General features: G+C 35.6%; 1 protein-coding gene across 1 annotated transcript in view; it reads right to left on the reverse strand.

Annotated features, from left to right (window-relative positions):
• Positions 1-24,698, reverse strand: part of LOC133756651 (triadin-like) — a 284,878-nt gene that overhangs the window by 26,740 nt on the left and 233,440 nt on the right. Inside the window, exon 20 of the mRNA XM_062187259.1 lies at positions 4,425-4,597. Coding sequence (XP_062043243.1) covers positions 4,425-4,597 — 173 coding nt within the window. The remainder of the gene's footprint in view (positions 1-4,424; positions 4,598-24,698) is intronic.

Consider the following 24,698-nt stretch of genomic DNA (forward strand, 5'->3'; position numbering starts at 1 on the left):
ATCAATATCAGCTCACAATTGATAGCTCTGGTAGGTCTAAGAGTCAAAGAGATCACACAAACAAGACAAGTAACTGCTAATACTAACTGATAGAATCAAAAAGGGAGAGAAAGATCCAACATGGGAACCAGGATACACAGCAGACTCATAGAATGGCAGATGTCCTAAACAACACTCTGGCCTCAGAATCAGCCCTCAAGGCATTCGGATCTGGCGGAAGAGCCCATGAGAGTATTGTAGGCATGGAAAGCCAAGATATCATGGAAAAAAAAAAAAAAGACCTAAATGAAAGATCTCTGTGAGTGAGATCCCAGTGGAAAGAACGGGGCCATCAAAGAAGGAGGTACCCTTCTCCGAAGGGAGGAGAGCACCTCCACTTTGACTATGACCCTATCGGAATAAGATCAAAGTCAGCGAACTCTAAAGGCTTCCATAGCCCTGGCAACTCATGACTAGAGCCTAGGGAGATTACTGACGCCATGAACAGGAGTGCCAAATTGTTAAATCAGCAACAGGAGTCACTGTGTACTTACACCCCATGTGGGATCTGTCCCTAATGTGTCGTCTAAAGTGAAGTGATGCTATAACTAGTACTGAAACAGTATTTTTATACTATGTGTTTCTGTGTGGGCACAAACTGATGAGGTCTTTACTAATTATATACCGAATTGATCTTCTGTACATAAAGAGAATTGGAAATGAAAAAAAAAAAAAAACAACCTGGTGTTAAAATGGAAATGGCATAGAAAATTAATTAATTTGAAAAAAAAAATTATGTAGGATCTCTGTCTTTAATGTGCTGTACATTGCTATTTAATGCTATAATTAGTAATCCAATGGTAGTTTATTCACTTTACGTTGCTATGTGGGCAAAATGTTGAAATCTTTACCTAATATATACTAAACTGATCTTCTGTATATAAAGAGAATTGAAAATGAATCTTTACATGAATGGAAGGGGAGAGGGAGCAGGAAAGGGGAGGGTTGCGGGCGGGAGGGAAGTTATGGGAGGGGGGAAGCCATTGTAACCCATAAGCTATACTTTGGAAATTTATATTCATTAAATAAAAGTTTAATAAAAAAAAAGAGGTAACTTTAAAGCAATTAGTACTTACATCAAGAAATTGGGAAGATACCAAATAAATGAGCTATCAATGTGTCTCAAGGACCTGGAGAAACAACAACAAACCAAACCCCAAATTCATAAGAGGAAAGAAATAATTAAAATTAAAGAAAAAAATATTATGTAGGATCTCTGTCTTTAATGTGCTGTACACTCTTATTTAAGGAGAGACATTTCAAGAAGACTGAGACAGCAGGAATTTGCACAGCAGAGTATGAGGGAGGAGGGGATTCCAAGGAGAATTTCAGAATTATGCATATAATCAGATGCTAATACTCATGCTAATCCATGATCAAGGCAAATAATGACTGGGGCATTATAATTTAAATAATTCCCTAAATTCTCACAGTTCATTCTGAGCAGCTAGACTGGGGATCCTTCTTGGAACATACAAGTCACTAAGTGGACATAAAATAAAATAAAGGATTATGAACAGGAAGAATAATATTTACAAAAAAATGTTAATCTCTATATATCTTAATTGGTTGCCAGGAAGTAAAGATGAACAGTGTTTAAAGGAAGGCAATAAAGCCATCACGCCGCAATGGAAAAAAATATTCAGCATTAATCAATTTTACTAGGCATAGAAAGAAACATAAAAGTGTGTTTCTTTCTACCTCATAGTGCACGGTGAATTCCCCCACTGGTCCCTGTGTGACTTGGCATAATTTTAGAACTATGATCAAGAACATTATGCAGAGTGAAAGAACAAAGTAACTCAAAGGATTATTGAAGATACAATTCATGGATATGAACTTAGATAAAAGAGAAAACTGAACTACAGTGGCAGAAAGAAATTTGTTAATTCAAAATGTATTCAGAATGATAACAAGTATAAAACTTTATCTGTAATAATGCTTCTCTCAATGTCACAGTTAGCTCATAGCATGTATTTCCAACCAAGTATGAGCCCGGTTGCATCAGACCCAGTAGGAAGAAGAGGATTGTAAAAGTGATTTGATTTGTTGAGAAAAGGCTTGGACATAAAGCTATTATGAATGAGTTTTTTTTAAATATAGGTTAGAGTACTGAGGTATGGATTTGATATCTTAACAGCAGATAATATGAAGGCCTCAGAATATTTAACCTTAAGATTGATAGAGAATCAAACATAGACTTTGTCCTTCCATAATTTTGCTTAGGACTTTGCCTTGATTGTATAATCCAGTTAGGGACAGAATGTTGATCAGACATGCATAAAAATATAATGTCTTTATAGTGTTTGTAAAAGTAAGATATGATCCTTTAGCAAAACATTTAATGTATACTTGTAGTAACCTTTAAATGTAAAGAATAAGACATATTTTTCAAAAGTCATTTGGACAAATAAAATATTTGGGTGACTGTATTTTTAAAGGAGGGAAGCCAACACTGGACAGAGAATTCATGCTAAAGACTAGGATTAAGAGATACATCCTATTGCTGGGAATATACCCAAAGGAAATGAAATCAGCATGTGTGCACTGCCATGTTTATAGCACTCGATTCTCAATACCTAAGATATGGAACAATTTAGATGTCCATTAGCTGAAGACTAAATAAAGAATATGCCACAGGGCCTGCCCTGTTGCATAGTGGTTAAGGCTGCCGCCTGCAGTGCCGGCATCCCATAGGACACCAGTTTGATTCCCGGCTGCTCTACCTCTGATCCAGCTCTCTGCTATGGCCTGAAAAAGCAGTAGAAGATGGTACAAGTCCTTGGGCTGCTGCATTCGTGTGGAAAACCTGGAAGAAGCTCCAGGCTCCTAGCTTTGGAATGGCATAGTTCTAGCAGTTGAGACCATCTGGGAGTAAATCAGAGGATGGAAGATTCTCTCTCTCTCTCTCTCTCTCTCCTCTCTCTCTCTCTCTGCCTTTGCCTCTCTGTAACTCTGCCTTTCAAACAAATAAATCAATCTTTAAAAAAAGAGATTATCGAATATTATTCAGACGTAAAAAGAATCAAATCCTGACATTTGCAACAAAATGCAACTGGAGATCATTATGCTAAGATAAATAAGCCAGGCCCCAAAAGAAAAATATCACATTTTTTCTTATTTGTAATAGTTTATATAGAGAGTATAAAAATTATTTGGATGTCATATCATGTGGTACAACGTAACAAGGATTGTTTCACTGAATCATACCAAGTAAATGACAATATATTCTTATTTCACATGTTAAAAATAAATGGAGGGAAGAATAGTGAGGACTCTAGTACTAGTACTAGTAATGCTTTGTTCGTAAATTGTATGCCAGTTATGAGCATGCTCAGATGACGAAAAATATAGACCTACATGTATAGACTTACATGTAAGATGTATAGACTTATATGCACTTCTTGCAATGAATACTGTATTTTAATAAAATGTTTTAAAATAAAATGGTACAATACATTGGTATGGATAAAGGAAAGTTTTTCATGGATAAGTAACATTACCAAATGAAGGTCACTAGGAAGAAAATTTAAGAAAGAAAAAGAGAACCCCATCAGCAATGAAAATAGAGGAGAGACATCTGGATTTTGCACTGGGATATAGAAAGAGGGTTTTTTAAAGAAGTTAAAATCCATTTATCCAATTTCTAGCATTTTTATCTGCATATAGACTCATATGATGAATTTCAAAGATTAGATAAAGGTTCACACTTATTTAGGAAGAATATTCATGAGAAATTACTATTTTCATTCTTGGGAAATGTAATAATTAGCACTCAGATATGAATTCATCTACCTTATTGACATTATTCTTTATTTTTAGGCTAAAAAATGAATAAGTATAAAGGTCAAAATTGAAAATAGTCTTGAATTTCTGTATTTTTTTTCTGGACTATTAACCCTAAAATTTTTTGCAACCTATCATAAAAGTAGCACACAATTAAGGAGTACATATTCTCAATTTCTGTAACATAAACCTATTTAGATTCCTTATCTGAGTATCTTTTTGTGCCTCTTATTTTATTTTTAATAATGAATGCAAGCTCCTTCTATGTTGTTGCAAATGACAAATACCCCACTCCAGTTAGCTGGGATATTATCAAGTCAAAGAAAAAAAAACAGAAAATATTTCACATTAAATAAAAATGAAAATATACTTATCAAATTTTATGGGAAAATCTAACAGTGCTTATTTGGAGATTTATAACATTAAACTCATATTATAAAAGAAATATCTTGATCCAAGTAATAAACAAAATAGAAAATAAGCAAATTAAATACAAGTCAAGTAGAAGAATGAAATTAGAACAGGTACTGTGGTCTGAATGTTTGTGTCTTTCCAAAATTCATATATTGAAGTTAATCACCTCAGGGAGGTGATTATACCATGCAGACTTTTCCCTCATGAGCAGGCGGACACTCTTGTAAAAGAGACTCTAGATAGCTGCTTCCCCTTTTGTCATGTAAGGACACACAGAAGGCATCATCCATGAGAAGTAAGTCACCACTAGACACTGAGTCTGATGACACCTTGATACTGAATTTCTCAGCCTCCAGAACTGTGAACAATATATTTTATTATTTATAAACATCTTTGAGATGATTTGTTATAGAAATTTGAATGGATCAAGTCAAGATGAAAGAAGAAGTCAAGAAAAACAAAAAGAAAAACAAAAGATAAAATTAGTAAAATCAAAAGCTGGTTTTAAAAGACCATTTAAAAATAATAAACCTTTAGTCAGGCAGAGAGAGAGAGGAAAGAGAAAGAAAGAGTGCACATTACCAATATTGAGAATGAAAGATGAGATGTCACTGCCAACTCTATAATTACTAAAAGGACAATGAAGAAATATTACAATTTTATATCCAAAAATTCAACAACTTAAAAATAAAAAGACAACACTTAACCACATATTAGCATATATAATCCAATATAGCATTAGTGCAACTATAGGTATATAGCTAGCAATTGAAGAAAAAAAAAAACCTTCTAGAGATAGATACCCATGTATATGACCAATTGATTTGTGATAAAAAAGTTATAAAACAAATTATATATGGAAAAGATATTTTCCAATAAATAGTACTAGAAACTTATTTATAAAAATGAAGCTTGACTAATATCTTGTATTATCTAAAATTTATCTGAAATGAAATCACAGACCTAAATGTAAAACTCAAAACTATAAGACATGTAGAAACAAACATAGTAGAATATCTTTGTGATATTCAAGAAAGCTTTTTTTAGATATATCACAAACTGACAATCAATAAAAGAAAATACTCATGACCTGGACTTCATAACATTGTAAGATATTTTCTATGAATTTCACTTTCAAAGAATGGAAGGCAAGCCACAGAAAATGAGAAAATATTTACAAAACACTTACCCAGTAAATAACTTGAGTACATACAGTATACACAATGTTAAAGCATAATAAAACAATACTATTTTAAAATATTCAAGTGTAGGAGTTTAACTTAAGTGGATAATATCCCTCTTTCTTATGGCTGCATTCCATATTGGAGTTCATGGGTACGAGTTTTGGCTCTACTCCCTTTCAACTTCTTGGTAATATGTACCCTGAGAGGCAGCAAGGTTTGGTTGATGTAGTTGGGTCTCTGCCATCCACACAGGCAATCCAGACTGGATTCTTGTCTCCTGATACTGGTTTGGCTCAGCTGTGTTGCAGGCATTTGGGAAGTGAACTAGGTGATACAATATTTTTCACTCTGTGTATCTCTCCCTCTCTGTTTCTTTGCCTCTTAAAAAATGAAATCAATTAATTAAAAAATAAAAGGTTCAACATATTTAAATAGGCAATTGATTAAAAAAGAGATATAAATGAGAAGCATTCTTTAAAAAGTAGTTCAATATTATTAATTAGTATTGAGATTTAGATTAAAAGTACAATAATGGGTGGATGATTGGCATAGCTGTTAAGACACTGTTTGGGACACTTGCTCAAACTTGCCCACATCAGAGTGCAAGAATTCAAATCACTGTTCCACTCATGATACCAGCTTTCTGCTAATGCCTAAACTGAGAGGCAAAAGGTGATGGCTCAACTAATTCTGTCTCTTCCATTATATGAGAGACCTGGGTTGAGTTTGGGGTCCCCGTTTTCAGTCTGGCCCAACCCTGGCTATTAAGGGCATGTGGGGAGTGAATTAGCAGATCAGAGTCCTGGCTGTGTGTCTGTCTCTCTCCTTTTGCTTCTCTTAAAATAAATAAAACAAACAATATATACATTAAAATTTATTTATTTATTTATTTATTTATTTGACAGGTAAAGTTACAGACAGTGAGAGAGAGAGAGAGAGAGAGAGGGAGAGAGAGAGAAAGGTCTTCCTTCCATCAGTTCACTCCCCAAATGGCAGCAATGGCTGGAACTATGCTGATCCCAAGCCAGGAACCAGGAGCTTCCTCCAGGTCTCTCACGTGGGTGTAGGGGCCCAAGCACTTGGGCCATCCTCTACTGCTATCCCACGCCACAACAGAGGCCTGGACTGAAGGAGGAGCAACTGGGACTAGGACCAGCACCCATATGGGATGCCTGCACCACAGGTGGACGATTAACCCATTGCGCCACGGAGCTGGCCCCAATATTTTTTTAAAAAACTATAGTGATATACCATTATAAATCTATTGGAAAAGATAAATAATATAAAAATTTAAAAGTCTTGAAAATAATTATTTCCCAGATTATTTATGAATTTGGGCCACAAGGCTGACTCAAAAAGGAAAAATATCTTCCTTTATAGATTGTGAAGGATAAAGACACTCTGCATATATATGTGTGTGTATATATATGTGTGTGTGCGCGCATTTGTGTGTGTATGTGTGTCACACACTTTAATCTGTTTCCTTTTTACCTATCTTACTATGATCTTTTACTATTTACAATAAAATCTATATGAAAATTTCAGTTTAAAAGAGCAGTTGTCTTTGAAGACTGTTGCTGATTTTGGAATTTAGTTTCGTATTTCCTTGCCTTTGCATTGATTGATCTGCCGATAGATCTAAGCAGGGGAATCCAAAAGAGCATCCCTGTTATCCTCACAGTCTCTCCACTGCAAAAATGCTTTGCCAAGATTATTAAAGAGAAATATACAACTTGACACCAAAAGAAGAATATAGAAAAATACCATCCATCAAAGAATAACTGACCTATGATTAAAATGAAGAACATATCATTGAAAATTACTTAATAAGAGGGATCAGAAAACAATTAAAGAAACTGAAGCAATTTTAGAAAAGGGATGTTGTTTTTAAATACTGCATAACTCTTCTGTTTTAATGAATTAATTCCATAAAATGTAGCAAAATATTTTTAAGCATCATCATACCATTAAGCCAATATTATCACAGAGTGTGAGACTAGATAGATCGCCTTGTTTTCATTTTATCAAATATATATTATCCAAAATTACATCATTTACTTCAGTTTTTAACAAGTTTGTGATCTTGTGCTCTTGTTTAAGTCAATGAGCTATTCTGAGTTTATTATTATCCTGTTTAAGTACTTACAGGATTGTCTCTTCAAGTCAAATTCTTCATTGATCATGAAATTCTACAGGATTTTCTCTAGACCTTAAAAACTACTCAAAAGTACTTTTGTGACAATTTTTTAATCAAAATGTTAAAAATAAATTAACATGTTTAACATCATTTCTGAAAGAAAACCACAATTATTCATTGTTGTCATCATCATTTGATGCTTTTTTTAAAAATTTTTTTGACAGGCAGAGTGGACAGTGAGAGAGAGACAGAGAGAAAGGTCTTCCTTTACCGTTGGTTCACCCTCCAATGGCCTCTGCGGCCGGCGCGCTGTGGCCGGCGCACTGCGCTGATCCGAAGCCAGGAGCCAGGTGCTTCTCCTGGTCTCCCATGGGGTGCAGGGCCCAAGGACTTGGACCATCCTCCACTGCACTCCCGGGCCACAGCAGAGAGCTGGCCTGGAAGAGGGGCAACCGGGACAGAATACGGCGCCTTGACTGGGACTAGAACCCCGTGTGCCAGCGCCACAAGGCGGAGGATTAGCCTATTGAGCCAAGGCGCCGGCATCATTTGATGTTCCATAAATACACAAAACAATCTTCTCACTGTCAGTTAGTAGCTTGAACCTCTTAACTATTAATCTAATCACTGATAAATTATAGGAGTTAATCTACAAAAATATTTCTCACATCTGATTCTATTCTATCTAAAATTTTACTCTAATTTACCTTTCTATGTCTGGGAATTGGCCTGGCAACCAATGAATAAAAATCTTTCAGTCTACTTCAAAATCATTTTCTATATTTCAAAGGATTTCCATTTCTTAAATAAAATTAGAGTCACTGAGAATAAATTACCAATAAAATAATTCCAATTTTCTCCAGTTGATAATCAATTTTTCATTAAAATGTTATGTATGATTTTTACATCCTTCTTCAAAATGTGTTCTAAGTAATTGTCATACAAAATATGTTGTCTTTTATTGTGTGATAGCTTCATATTATAGTAAAAGTGACAGAGAATCACCAACAGACAAAGGGCAATCATTGATTTCCAATCTACGACCTAGTAATTTGTACTTAATGTTAAAAACAATTGTGTAACTAGACACCAAATTTAGTGGGATGAATAGCAACAGCAGGCCCTGAGGTGGTTTTTAAGCTGTTTACAATCTTTAGCAGAACTAAACATTCTAGCTAAGCCATTTTAGACAGGTATATAATACATTTGTTTCTCAGAAGACATTACACATTTTAACAAAACTGAATAAATTGAAATACGAGGCTGGCGCCGTGGCTCAATAGGCTAATCCTCCGCCTTGCAGCGCCGGCACACGGGGTTCTAGTCCCTGTCGGGGCGCCGGTTCTGTCCTGGTTGCCCCTCTTCCAGGCCAGCTCTCTGCTGTGGCCCGGGAGTGCAGTGGAGGATGGCCCAAGTCCTTGGGCCCTGCACCCCATGGGAGACCAGGAGAAGCACCTGGCTCCAGCTTTCGGATCAGCGCGGTGCTCCGGTCACAGCGTGCCAGCCGCGGTGGCCATTGGAGGGTGAACCAACGGCAAAGGAAGTCCTTTCTCTCTGTCTCTCTCTCTCACTGTCCACTCTGCCTATTAAAAAAATACGAATAAATATTCTAATATATTTTTAGCTAACAACTGAAGACTGTTGCCATGTCAAAGGTACAATTATAAATTTCAGAGTTTTAATGGTGTGCATCATGACCTTTTGATTTCATCAAAGTGATGTTCATATTACTCATGATGTGATCTAACACTTGCATTATTTCAATAGCTATGAAGGGGCCACTGATGTGACATAATGGGTGAAGCTGCCACCTGCAGTGCCAGCATCCCATATGGGCGCCGATTCAAGTCCTGGCTGCTCCAATTCTGATCCAGCTCTCTGCTATGGCGTGAGAAATCAGTAGAACATGGTCCAAGTCCTTGGGCCCCTGTACCCATGTGGGAGACCCGAAGAAGCTCCTGGCTTCGGATCGGTGCAGCTCCGGCTGTTGTGGCCATCTGGGGAGTGAACCAGTGGATGAAAGACCTCTCTCTCTGCCTCTCCTTCTCTCTCTGTGTAACTCTGAATTTCAAATAAATAAATAAATAAGTCTTTAAAATAAGAGATGAAATATAAGCATTATATTTTTGTTTCTCACAATGACCTATTAAATACTTCACCTGGAGCAGATACTTCGTGCAGTGATTAATATGCTGCTTGGGATATCTACATCTTAAAACAGAGTCCCTGGGTTTGTGTCCTAGCTCTACTTCTGATTCCAGCTTCCTCCTAATATGCATTCTGGGAGGCATTAGATGATGAGTAGAACACTTTATCTCTGCCACACACATGAGAGCCCTGGACTGAGGTCTGTACACTTGGCTTCAGCCTGGAAAAGCATGGCTGTTGTGGGCATTTGGAGAGCGAACTAGCGAAGGGAAGATACCCATCTTTCTCTGTCTCTCTTTCTCTACGTCTATCAAATAAAGAATATAATAACTAATTAAAAATATTTGCTATTTTATGCAGTCTCATATTTCTATAAGCAAGAACTATAAGTTATAATTTATTTCCTATTCTTCAAAATTATGGTAATTTCCTCATCCACCTTGAAATAATTTGAAATAAAACAAATAGCTATAATTATAAAAGCTTATGCAATATATTGTATTTTAACCATCTAAAAACTAATCACTACACCAAAATTTGTGGTGTAATGCTGCCATTTATAACTGTCAATTTATTTTTTTAGTCATCAAAATATTCAAATCAATTTTAAATGAATATTATTCTCATTCTAATGGGAAAATTTCAACAATGATAATAAAAAAGACAAAAGTGCAAACAAATTTATCAAAAAAAAAAGGTATCTTCAGCAAAACTTGGAAACAAAGAAAACGTGAAACATCTGAAGTGTAACAAGTGTAGCCAAAGTAATGAGAGCAATGAAACCTACCTTGGCTATTGAGCACAGTACTTTGAATTACAGAATGTGAAGGGACTCAGTATTGGCAAACCTCAAAATCTAACAGTGAACTTGAATCTGCAGAAAGAGAAAACCTTCCTGAATATGGGAACACCATGTCTGAGAAACGATCACCCCTTAAAAACTGTAAATCTTAAATGCTTCTTCAATGAATATTCCCTCCTATGTGTATATATGTACCTGCAATCAAAGCTTATTTATTGCAATACTGTTAAAATCGTTGTAAATGACTTAAGTGTAATTATATAAAAATATAATTGTACACTAGTTCAATAAATAAGTTGAAATGCTAGGCAATTGCAAGATAACACATTCAGAGAATTTTTACTTTCAACTACACTGCAGTAATTTTATTAAATTAATTCTCTACTGAGAACAACTATAAAAGCTCATTAAAGAAACAGATTTTTAAATCAAAAAGTGAGTATGGCATCCAACAATCAAAATATAAAAATCACTGAGTTAAAAAAAATACTCTGGAATGAGTTCTGTATCCATGATCATTTTGTCCTTTGACAGGATTTGACCAGTCACATCATGAGGAATCGAAAGTGATCTCTGTAGACTGAAGATGATGTTGCAAGTTAAAGATTGAGGGTATAAGATCACAGAGAATACATTTGAACCTCAAATTCTATATTCAGTTTTCCCTTAAAAGGCATCTGCTGATTCCTAAGCAACCTTGTTCAGGGTTCAATACAACAAATAAGTCGAACACAGTATCCTGGAAAATTAAAGATCAGAGCACAGACTTAAGCAATCTGCAGTAAAATAGAGGTTTGCATCCCCAAATAGTGGAAGTGACCTGGTCAAGGTCCCCGTCTTTCATTGAGAACATAGAAAGGAAAAGCTCAAGAACTTATTGGGGCCAGTCCTGGAATCTCAGGCTCAACTGGGTTATGGCAATCGGTCTGCCCTTGAAAAATCAGAGCTCTCTAACCAGAACTTCTACAGTATCCTCAGGATTCAAAACACATAATGTGAGAAATAGAGTCAAACACAGAATAATGGTGCAAACCAAGATAATAGAAGAAGATCTTATTCAGTGCAGTTATTTATTAATCAGCCAGGAGGATACAACAGCTATTTCTAAACATTCTAGACCACAAAGAATGCCTAAAAATATCTTAAAAGGTTGAAACCACACAGTAGAATGCAGCTAGAAATCATAGGGAAATTATATGGAGAAGCTGTAATTGTTTTTAATTAAATAATATGTTTTAAATAACCTATGTAAGCAAGAAAAATCACAAAATAACATTTTAGCTTAATGATAAATAAATATGACATAAAATTTTTATAAGACAAAGCCATTTTTGAAGTGAAATATTATAAATTCTAGACTTATACACTTTAGTGAAGATATTTAAAAAGGATAAAATTGAATATTTCCATCATCTATTTTAAGAAGATAGGAAAAACAAGTTAAATACAGAGCTTCTCATTCTAAATGTAAGAGTAAAAATCAGTGAACTAGAAAAGAGTGTCTAGTAGGGAATATTAAAATATGAAGGACAATGAAGTTCATTATGATTAAAACAAATTGGGACAAGTAACTACTACTATCAGCACTTGCTATCATGTTACTAGAATTAAACCACATGGTATTGACACTTGAATAGGAAAGTAGACTGATAGAATTGAAGAGATAATTAAGAGGCAGACTTATGCATCTATATTTCTCTCTTTTACAGTGAAGAAACTCCCACTATAGCAGAGAAAGAATTATATATTCAGTAAATATTGCTAAATTTTATAATAAGCTTTTACTTCTACTTCACATTATGCATATAAAATGAATCTCATCTAGGTTGCAAACCTAACTGCGAACTAAACTAAGATTCATAACTATCTTGTCTTAGCATAAATAATAATTTCTTAAATTGGACTTAATAAGAATTTTTAATAATGGAAAAAAATGAACAAATTGGACTATTTTAAATTTAAGACCTTGACAAGGGTGCAATTATGAGAGTGAAAACGTCAGTTATGGAGTGAGAGAAAATATTTGCAATACATATAGCCAAATAAAGACTTTTGGCTGAATATTTGAAGAATTCCTATACTTAAAAGGATAAAAATCCAGTTAACAAAAATCCAAGAAACCTAGTGACGCTCCACATAAAGAAGTTATCCATGTGCTCAACAGTCATAATAGAAGATTATCAACATCATGTTATCAGGTAAGCCTAATTCATAAGAACAATTTTGCTTGATTTTATACCTACCAGAATATAGAAAAGTAAAATTAATAATAGCAAGTGTTGGTAGAGATGTGAAACACCTGGGACCGTGGCCTATGAAATGTAAACAGGCACAGTTAGAAAAATGTTTAGTATTGTCTATGAAAAATGAACATTCTCATAGTTTTTTTTTTTCTTTCTTTCTTTCTTTTTTCTTTTTTTTTTGACAGGCAGAGTGGACAGTGAGAGAGAGAGACAGAGAGAAAGGACTTCCTTTTGCTGTTGGTTCACCCTCCAATGGCTGCCGCGGTTGGCGCACTGCGGCTGGCGCACCATGCTGATCCGATGGCGGGAGCCAGGTGCTTCTCCTGGTCTCCCATGGGGTGCAGGACCCAAGCACTTGGGCCATCCTCCACTGCACTCCTTGGCCACAGCAGAGAGCTGGCCTGGAAGAGGGGCAACCGGGACAGAATACGGTGCCCCAACCGGGACTAGAACCCCGTGTGCTGGCGCCGCAAGGTGGAGGATTAGTCTATTGAGCCGCGGCGCCGGCCCATTCTCATACTTTATAACCCAGCAATTCTACTCTATGTACAAAATCAAAAAGTTTGTGGAAAAATGGAGGAACATATGTTTATTTTGATCCTTTGTTTAAATCCAGGCAAATGTCCTTCATAATTCATATTTTCCCTAAATTTTGTGAAAACGCATCATATAATGTACCTCAATGCACACAAATATGTAATGAAAGTCACAAGAGTGTTTACAGCTTTACCGTTTTTTAAAAAAGATTTATTTATTTGGAAGTCAGAGTTACAAAGAGGGAGAGAGAGTGGGGAGAGAGGAGAGAGTCAGAGAATTGATCTTCCGTCCTCTGGTTCAATCCCCAGATGGCTGCAACTGCTAGAGCTGGACAAGGCTGATACTAAGAGCTAAGGACTTCATCTGGGTTTCCCACATGAGCGGTAGAAGGCCAACTATGTGGGTCATCTTCTGGTGCTTTTTGCAAGCTGTTAGGGAGCTGAATGGGAAGTGAAGCAGCCAGATCATAGACTGGAGCCCATAGAGCCTGTATTGCAGGTGGAGACTTTACCCATTATGCCACATCGTCGGTCTCTAGCTGTGCTATTTTTTAATATTGGTGACATTCCAAATTCATACATCCAATCGAAAAAATAGTTTTGTATATACATACATAGACACTCTAAAGCAATGATAAAGAATAAATTCTACTTGCAAGGAAATGAATAAATTTCAAATGTATAATATTGAAAAAGGACTTTGGGCACAAAAATATGTAATTTACTAGTTCATTCATATGAAGGTCAAAACAGGAAAAATAATTCTTTGGTGATAAAGTCAGAGTAGTGTTTATGCAGGGAATATTGTGTAGGTGGGACATAAATGAGATTTTTGAGATCCTATTAAGAAGTATTATTTATTCCAAGTGGTGACTTCATACATACATCTAAATCTACAGTGGAGATGTGCATACTATACTATGGGTATGTGATCTATATATTCATCGAAATTGATCTATATTAATGTTTACATTTGTTTAAGCACTGGTACAAAGGAATATTCCAGGATACACTATTAAGAAAGGAACTTACTGTAAACTATCAAAATACTCTTTTCTCTGCTTGCCTCAACACCAAAAGTTGACACAGGGAAGTTGCACTGTTGACACACAGAGTATCAGACTCCAAGCCAAGGTTACCACATGACATCCTGTGGCCTTTTGGGAATTTGTATTGCCTGAACATCATTGGGCTTTCCTGCAAATTTTCCTGATGTGAGATTTGTGGAAACCAGGAACGTGAGAAAACCTTTCATTTCTTCTGCTCTTTTGCAGTGTTAAGTGGCAAAGTGTTTGGGTAGGAAGAATCACATACCCAATACAAGTAGAGAGTAATTGCTGTAACACGCCTGGTGGAAGTCTGACTTTGTCACCAGCCCTGCCCCCTGACAGGGCCTGTCCCTGCAGACTGGTTAAAGCCATTCTCCACACACACTCTCTCTTTCTCATGTACACTGGAGTCTTGTAGGATCCAGGGAGAACCCACTGCTTTTCCCAGGAAGCTACAGGATTAGGGTATATGTGTATTTAATGAAAAAGACCTTTGTCAGAAAAAAAAAATTTGCTCTTTCATGAAAGTAGAAATGCTTAGATTTTTTTGAAATACCACAATTATTTTCATCGCTTATGGACAAAAGTCTTCCTTATGAAAAACTCTTTGAAGAAGTATGCTTTTTAGAAATTGCCCACTATAACACAAAATCAACGAAAGCAGAATTTGTGAGAATTGGCTTGTTGGGACTTGCTTAGTTTCTTCTCTTCTTATCTCAGTCTTAACTTGAGGGAGCAGACATCTGAGAGTTCTGATACAAGCATTCCCTTAGGACTCCTCTTGTGTTTCCAAATGTGGAGACAAGTTTTCTTTCCAACATGAGTTTTTGTGTGTGTGTGTTTGATTTTTTTTGTTCAGTAATATTTTCAGGAAAACTATCCAATTCAGGGGAGTTTTACTAAGAATTTATTCGAAAATGATGGAATTCATTGACACCTAAGTACATTGGGAAATGTATCTCTTTTCCAGCTGAACCGTGGTGCTCTGCAGATTGGTTTATATACTCACAATTAACTTTTAAAAATTTATCAATGTAGTTATTTGAAAGTCAGTTTCAGAGAAAGAAGGAGGAGCAAAGAGATCTTACAACTGCTTGTTCTCTCTCTAGATGTCTGCAACAGCCAGGACTGGGCCAGGCCAAAACCAGGAGCCAGGAGTTTCTTCTGGGTCACCCACATGGGTGGCAGGGGCCTAACCACTTGGGCTATCTCTTGATGCTTTTCCCAGGCCATTAGTAGGGAACTGAATTGGAACTGGAGCAGCTGGACCATGAACCTGCAGCTATATGGGAGGCTGGCATCACAGGCAGCAGTTTTACCTGCTATACCACAATGCCAGCCTCACAACTAATATTTTTAAATGAAATTCATTTATTGTAGAATATTTTTAATTTCATTTCCTGTATTTTAATTTTGTTCACAGGCTGACTAGGATTTTCATGTTCTTATTAAAAATCTGAAAATTTTTATAAAGGAAGAGAGTTAATAAGGCTTATAATATTTTTTTCTTTTTTTCCCTGATTTTCTTTTTTTTAACCTTTTATTTAATGAATATAAATTTCCAAAGTACAGCTTATGGACTACAATGGCTTCCCCCCCCCCAATAACTTCCCTCCCACCTGCAGCCCTCCCCTCTCCCGCTCCCTCTCCCCTTTTATCAAGATTCATTTTCAATTCTCTTTATATACAGAATATCAGTTTAGCATATATTAAGTAAAGATTTCAACAGTTTGCACCCACATAGAAACACAAAGTGAAAAATACTGGAGTTAAGTCAACAACAGGAGTCACTGTGCACTTACTCCCCATGTAGGATCTCTGTCCTTAATGTGCTTGCTGTACATTGTGATTTAATGCTATAACTAGTACTCAAACAGTATTTTTCACTAGGTTTATAATATTGACATTTTATAAGATGAATAAAAAATAGAATATATATACATAGAATAGATATGTAAAGTCAATAAATGTAATTAGCTGCAGGAAGTAGAGGAGTGGATAAGGAAGGAACTGAGTTAACAGAGATGGCTTAAAAGAATACTTACCAGGTAAATTTTAATGCTATTTTAAATTTGAATAAAGTTCATATATACTCTGTTTGGAAAATCATCTTGCATACAGAAGTGTAAAAACTAAAAATAGTTTTGACTTGGTATATTATTCCTCCAAAATACTAGAATTCAGAATAATATCTCTTTTTATATAAAACATTACTTTCTCTATAAGGAGTGTAATTTTGATTCAGATAATCTCAACTATATACCTGTGTGCATCAAAAATTGTATGTAAAGTGTTTCTCATTGAGAGGGAGAAAGAGAAAGCAGAGACAGATAATTAGTTTACTTCCTTAGCAAATTTTATAAATTAATTGATATGTTTTTAAATGTTCCACTTAATATTTATTTTAACACTACCTTCCTTAACTTAGCTTCAGAACACATTCAGATTTTTAATGAGCATTGAATTTTATGATAGTGTCTTAGAGTGACATGAGTCACTCTTCCATCTCAACTTTTCATGCAGAGTACTGATTCAAGGAGTTGGAGGGTAGTCTGCTCTTGTTAATTTATGATAACTCCAAAGAAGTGACTCAAAACTATGAATTGCTCAAAGTAAAATGGTTTTTTGCCAGTGGCAATGTTCCCATTTTTGTGTTAGGCTCCAGTCACTTAGCAACACAAAATCATTGATCCAGGGTGTGCTTATATCATTTAACAACAAAACTGAGAGAGAGTTTGAAAGATTTTAACTGTAACATTGCTTAAAAAAAGTGCTTTCCCATAACTTCCTTATCAAAGATGAATGCCCTTGTGGTACGGGGATTTTTTATTTTCATTTAAGAATGAAGATCTGAGAGGCAGAAAAGATAAATGACCAAAGCTACTCCCAGAATTTTGTCTGACCTCAGGTTTCAGGGTGAATTGTCTGATTGGCTGTCCACCACACACTTTATCTGAAAACACATCTGGCCTGAAAGATCTACTTAGCGTATGACATATTCTGCAGACCTACTATTAAATTATTTAAGTGAATCTAGATGGGGTTGGTCAAAAAGTAAAAGAGCACTGATGATTTCATGCAAGTAATTAGTTCATGCTACAAGTTCAACAAGGAAAAATATAAAGCAATCAATGACTTTGAAGAGAGTACATGGCCTGGAGTGGCAGAGTGTGGCTGTGTGAGAAACCAAAAAAGTCCTTTGTTCTTACTACTCTGCTGATAAGTGCTTCCTACTGAATATGCATGACAAATGTTAATATGCAACAACTCAGTTTCATCTTTCCTGAGCTTCTTTTTAGAGTTCAAATGTGTTTCACAATTATTTATTATTCTTATTTTTGCTTACCTGTAATATGAACAAGAGGAAAGTTGCCAAGAATTTGTGCTGAGTTTCCATGTCTTAATCAGTTTGAAAATAACAAAGGGAAATTTTATGGTGGTGAAAATTTACAGATATACAGGATGTGAAGGATATGTACAAGTTTGATAAAAAAAAGCGAAAAGATTTGAGTTCTCACTCTAGTAAGGCTACTAACTAGCAAAGTACTGTGGCGATAATGGATAATAGATAGATAGATAGATAATAGATGAATAGATAGAGATTATATCTACTAACAGTATGCCCTTTTTTTTTCATTCTCTACAAGTTCTTTGTTGGTATATGAAAATGTTACAGATTTTTGAATGTTGATTTTCTTTCCTACAACTTCATTTAATTCATTTAGTAGCTTAATAGTCTCTTAGTGTATCTTTATACTTCTCTATATATGGAATAATGTTGTCTGCAAAGCAGAACAAGTGACTTCTTCCCTTCAATTTGTATGCCTATTGTTTCTCTGTTTCACCTTATTGCTTTCATAAAGAAGTGTATATCTTGTCTTTTTCTAGATCCTAGAGTAGACACTGTCAGCTTTTCCTTTTTCAATATTATGTTGCCTGTGGGTTTTTGTTAAATAGCCTTTATTTTGTTAAGGAATTCCTTCTACACATAATTAATTCATTCTTACCATTCATGATATTATTTCAGAGTTCTTAGGAATGGATGTGGAATTTTGTTGAATGCTTTTTCTGCATAGAATGAAGTGAACATATCATTTTTGAACTTCGTTTGTGGTGTGATGTTTTATGTTTATTTATTTGCATACATTGGATCTTCCTTGCATCCCTAGGGTAAATTAACTTGAGATCATGTTCTGTGATCTTTCTGATGTGCTGTTTGATTTGATAGATTCTGTTGTGCATGTTTGCATCCATGTTCATCAGGGATATTGGTCTACTGTTTTCCTATATTGTTGTGCCCTATGGTTTTGGTACCAGGGTAATTCTGCCTATATCAGATGAGATTGAAAGTCTCTCCATTTTAATTTTTTTTGAAATAGTTTGGGAATAATTTGTGATAGTAGTTTTCTAAATATTTTATAAAATATTGCAGTGAAGCAATGAGATCATCAGTATTTCTTTGTTGGGGACAATTTTATTACTAATTCAGTCTAATGAAAAACTATGGGTCAGTGCTGCTGCTCACTAGGCTAATCCTTCACTTGCAGCGCCAGTACCCCGGGTTCTAATTCTGGTCGGGGTGCTGGATTCTGTCCTAGTTGCTCCTCTTTCATTCCAGCTCTCTGCTGTGGCCCAGGAAGGCAGTGGAGGGTGGCCCAAGTGCTTGGGCTCTGCACCCACATGGGAGACCAGGAGGAAGCACTTGGGTCCTGGCTTCGGATTGGCTCAGTGCACTGGCCACTATGGCCATTTGGGGGGTGAACCAACAGAAAGAAGACCTTTCTCTCTCTCTCTCTCTCTCTCACTGTCTAACTCTGCCTGTCAAAAAAAAAAAAAAAAAAAAAAGAAAAGAGAAAAAATATTGGTCTGCTCACATATTTTTGGTCTTCATGCTTCAATTTGGCAGGTTATGTTTATTCAAAAATGTATCTATTTCTTCAGGATTTCTGATTTGTTGGCATATAGTAGTTCATAATAGTTTTTAACTATCATTTGCATTTTTTAATGTCTCAACATTTTCATGTTTGATTTTGTCTTGGTATTTCCTCTTTTATTTTATTTTTCTTTTTTCTGGTTAGTCTAGTCTATTAAAGTTTTTTTCAGTTCTTATCTTAAAAACTTGCTTTGTTGATCTTTTGTGTTTTGTTTTCCAATATCTATTTCATTATTCTACCCTGATCATCATTCTTTCTTTTCATGAATTTGGGGTTTGATTTATTTTTCCTTTTCTGGTTTCCTGACCTTAATTCTTAGTCTTTTTACTTGAAATATTTCTATTTTCTTCTGTTTATTTTTGTTTCTCTAATGGCTCTGGCTAGAGGTTCTGGAACAACATTGAATAGTAATGGTGAGATGGGCATCTTGGTTCTGGATGTTATTGCAAATGCTTTCAACTTTTTCCTCTTGACTACAATGTAGGTTGTAGTTTTTATATATACATATAAATGTATGTATATATATAAATGTATATAACATATACATAAGTATATATATTCACACACATAACCTTGGTTGTATACAGGTGTGTTCTCTGTCTAGTCAATTTTTAATGTTTTTTTTAACATAAAAAGTTGCTATTTTTTCAAATTTTTTCTCTGCATATACTGATATAATCATATGGCTGTTATCCTTCATTTTATGGATGTGTTGAGTTACATGTATTGATTTGGATATGTTTAACCATCCTTACATCCCTGGGATAAATCCCACTTGATCTGGGTGGATGATCTTTGTGATATGTTGTTGGATTCAATTTGCTAGTATTGAGAATTTTTGCATCTATGTTCATCAGGGATACTGAACTGTAGTTCTTTTTGACTGTTGTCTCTTTCTCTCAATTTGGTATTAAGGTAATGCTAACCTCATAGAGTGACTTTAGAAGGAGACTGTTCCTTTCAATTGTTTCAAATAGTTTATCAAGTATTGAAATTAGTTCTTCCTTAAAACTTTGGTAGAATTAAGTATTGAAGCCATCTGGTATTGAGCTTTTTTTTGCTGGGTGGCTCTTTATTACTGATTCAATCTCAGGTTTGGTTATTGGTCCGTTCAGGTTTTCTATGCCTTTGTGCCTCCATTTTGGTAATTTATATGTGTCCTGAAATCAATGCATCTCTCCTAGATTTTCCAGTTTGTTGCTATACAGTTGTTTGAACAATTCCTAGTTATTCTTTTATTCCTATAGCACCTGCTTTATTATATTGTAAATTAAAAATCTGTTATCTCGAAAGTTAAAAAAAGAGAGAATGAAAGAAGGAAGGAAGAAATCTTAGAATTGTATACATAACCAACATTGGCTCTATTCTCTTTCTATTCATGTCACATTAACATCAGAATTAATGAGAATTGTGTTATAGTGTAGCTGGCCTACACTTACTGTGACCCTGATAAACTAATGTATAAATAAATTCCTCAAAAATAGATTAGTATTCAGAAACAAAACAAATGAGAAATATTCCTTTTTTAAATGTAAGTACTTATTCTCATAAATATTTATTTTAAGACTGCTTTTGCTGTGTCTTATAAATTTGATGTGTTTTCTAACTGGATTGTTGAAAACACTAATCTTCAATTTAATAAAATCTTTCTTTGCTTTATCTAGTCAGTTGAGAAGCTCAACTATATTTTTAAATTGAATGTTTGACTTTTTCAGCACCAACATTTTTGTTTGGTTGTTCTCTTTCATTATCTCAGTTTCTTCAATTAATTTTTCATTGACACCATGAACTGTTTTTCTAATTTCATTGAATTATCTGTATTCACTCACCATCCATTGATTTTACTCACAGTCATTCCTTTGAGTCAATCCCAATTTGAATTGATGTTCTTTCATTGGTTTCCTTTTCTTGGGGTCTATTGCTTGGGATTTACTGTGTTCCTTTGGGGCTTCACATTACTCTCTTTTAAAAATAATTCTTGTGTTCCTACACTGACAGTGGTCCATTTCTCATGTCAATTATATAGTAAAATTTCTTAGTAAAAGGCTTTCTTCCAACAATGGGTCAATTTTGTAGGCTGTGTTATATTTGGTTCCCATTGGACACCAAAGTTTAGTTTCTGTGTAGCTTTTTTGGCTATAATTTATGGATTTGGGATACAGTGAATGTGATACTTGGGTCAAAGTATTCATCCATCACAGTGAGCCATGTGGAACTAGAGACACTTTATCAGCTTTCATAGGAGAAGCACACATAATAATGTGCAGGGGGTGCACATTGTGTAGCAACTCCAAGGGGACCAGGCAGATGGGGCATAGTGCTCATGCATGCTGGCAAGAATATACTTGTCAGTCTCCATGGGCAATGTACATGTGCTCCATTTATCTGCCTGGCAAGTAGTGTTCTGGCACATAAGCTATTGATATCAATGTACTGGTCTCCGGAGGCTATGCTGAGGCTGGCTATTCCAGAAGGTAGTGGACAAGTGTGGCACAGTTCATGCAGAAGTGGGACCATTGTGCCTGTGCAATGCTGCAAACACATATGAATCCCTGGGAACTACCTAGAAGTCACTCTAATGGACTCAGGTAGGTGAGATATAATTTGCATAATACATCACTTCAGTCTCTGCAAGCTGCCAAATCTTGAAATGCTTTTAAGATACCTTTCAGGGGACAAAAATTATAGAGTTACTTTGCTAGCACAGATTAGATTTGTTATTTAAAGATGAAGTTTGTGATGTTGGCAAAGATTTGTAAAAATACCCTGAGGAACTTGGTCAAAGATACTTAGGAAGTAGCTTACCAAGGTTGTAAGTCTGACTTTGAAGTTATCAGTGGATTTGAATAAATTTCTGAGTTTCTCTAGAAATTAGTTCATTTCTGTATGGTCCAATTTAGCTAAATATTCTTTGGATTTTTTTTTTCTTTGACATGCAGAGTTAGACAGTGAAAGATAGAGAGACAGAGAGAAAGGTCTTCCTTCCGTTGGTTTTTCCCCAAATGGCCGCTGTGGCCAGTGTGCTGCGCTGATCCGAAGCCAGGAGCCAGGTGCTTCCTCCTGGTCTCCCATGCGGGTGCAGGGCCCAAGCACTTGGGCCATCCTCCACTGCCTTCCCGGGCCACAGCAGAGAGCTGGAATGGAAGAGGAGCAACAGGGACAGAATCTGGCGCCCCAACTGGGACTAGAACACGGGGTGCAGGTGCCACAGGTGGAGGATTAGCCAGTGCGAATGCTCTTAATTAGCAATATTTGTTATTTTATTTGCTTTTTTTCTCAGTTAAATTACTCAGACATAAACTGACCTCCTAAATATGCAGTATCATTTTCTGAAATATTTTTGCAAGGAGTTTTTGACAAGGATATATCAGAATGAGTCAACAAACAAATACTTTTCATGGGACTTTTCCAAAATACTCTTGCCCCATTTGAATTATGATTTATTAGGCTTTATGAATATGAAACCTAAGGTAAAATTGATTGATGTTTTCTACAGACTTTCTACTATAAAATTTGGGAGACAGGTATGGAAGAATAAGAGCGTGAGGAGAGTAGCTTTAACAACTGGACAAAATAGGGAAATAAAACAATTAATAAATGATTATATATTAATGGCCAAGGTAACATGAATTATGAATGAACTATTAAAGACAATGATTCTTACTCATTTATCTTTTCTTTTTAGATTGCAAAGAACCAAACTTGAAAGGACTGGAAATATTTTATTCATGGAAACATACAAACATATGACATTTTAGATAATATTTTAAAATGCTGCCATCATTCTAATGCTAATCAGATAAAGCTTAACAGTTATTAATGTTGTTTACATTATATTCGCTTTGTCTAATTCTAATTACAATGAAAGCATGTCATTTTTTACTTTGTATTAAATACTTTTTTTTTGACAGGCAGAGTGGATAGTGTGAGAGAGAGACAGAGAGAAAGGTCTTCCTTTTTGCCATTGGTTCACCCTCCAATGGCCGCTGCGGCCAGCGCATCTCGCTGATCCGAAGCCAGGAGCCAGGAGCTTCTCCTGGTCTCCTATGCGGGTGCAGGGCCCAAGGACCTGGGCCATCCTCCACTGCCTTCCTGGGCCATAGCAGAGAGCTGGCCTGGAAGAGGGGCAACCGGGATAGAATCCGGCGCCCCAACCGGGACTAGAACCCGGTGTGCCGGCGCCGCAATGCGGAGGATTAGCCTATTAAGCCACGGCGCCGGCCTTTAAATACTTTTCATAATGAGAATGAAAGAAACAAGAATGTAATATAGAAAAGCACTCAGCAGGAAAATCAGTGCCATATCTGAAAATATATTTCAGAAATGTCTTAATATCATATCTATAGCAAGGTATTTTATCAATCTCAACAGTACCTCTATAAAGTATTAGGCTGTTTATCTTCATATCCTTATTTTTCACATAGAGAAACAAACATAGTCTGTTTAATAAGTTTTCCAAAGTCACACATTTTGTCAGGATAGCACTGGGAATAGAATTTATTTTGTAATTTTCCAGTGCCAAACACAGTGTTTGACAAAGAGTAAGTTCTCAAAAATTAGTCATAGAATGGTAGAATTAATGGATGAAGTATTCTGTTCTACAAAAATCTAGAACAGCTATCATCCAGTTTATTCTGGATTCTTTTACCCATAATATTGAGTAGGCGTGGAGGAGTGGTTGAGCATGAACTTTATCCACTGTCCTAGCCATAAATTAATATCACTACATGAAAGGGCTTTGTAAGATGGTATCATCTGGTCAGTCCTGAAATTGTACACTTCCAGGTTGCCCCCATGATAAAGTGTCATTAGCCTGGTTCTTTGTTATGTTGGCTCTTGTGGAGTGAATTAGATCCACCAGCATCCAGCCAAGGCCAACTTCTTTCACAAAAATCCATTGTTGATCATGAATATATTACTAATGCTCCAGCCTAAGGATTTTTAGTAAAACTGTGTCTTGGACCTGAAGTACCATGATTGGTGGTAGTCCTTGAGAATAAATCACTTGGCTAGAGTAAGCTCTGGCAAGCTCAGACCTTGCTGAACTTAATTATAATACCAGAAAGGATAACTCAATTATTCCTGAGTTCTTTTGTCATAAGTTCAACTGCAACTGTAAACATGAGAAAAGGTCACAGAGGCATAAATTTTAGAGTTTATAGAAAAGTTCAGTAAAGAACATGAGTGTTTTTATCACTAGAAAGATGACAGAACCAAAATAGTCATACCAGTGATGACTCATAAGTAGGTTATAAATTGCCATCCATTTTATTGGCACTGATGACTAAATAAGTAAGAAACTTCAAGAATGTGCTTATCATTAAAATGTCTTCCTCAAACTTCTGTGGCATTCATATTTTCCATTTTGAGGAAGAATAACATTTAATTTCACAGAAAGAAAGTATTAATATGAAATAAAAAGATTT

Source organism: Lepus europaeus, chromosome 3, assembly GCF_033115175.1.
Source record: "Lepus europaeus isolate LE1 chromosome 3, mLepTim1.pri, whole genome shotgun sequence".
Lineage (NCBI taxonomy): Eukaryota > Metazoa > Chordata > Mammalia > Lagomorpha > Leporidae > Lepus > Lepus europaeus.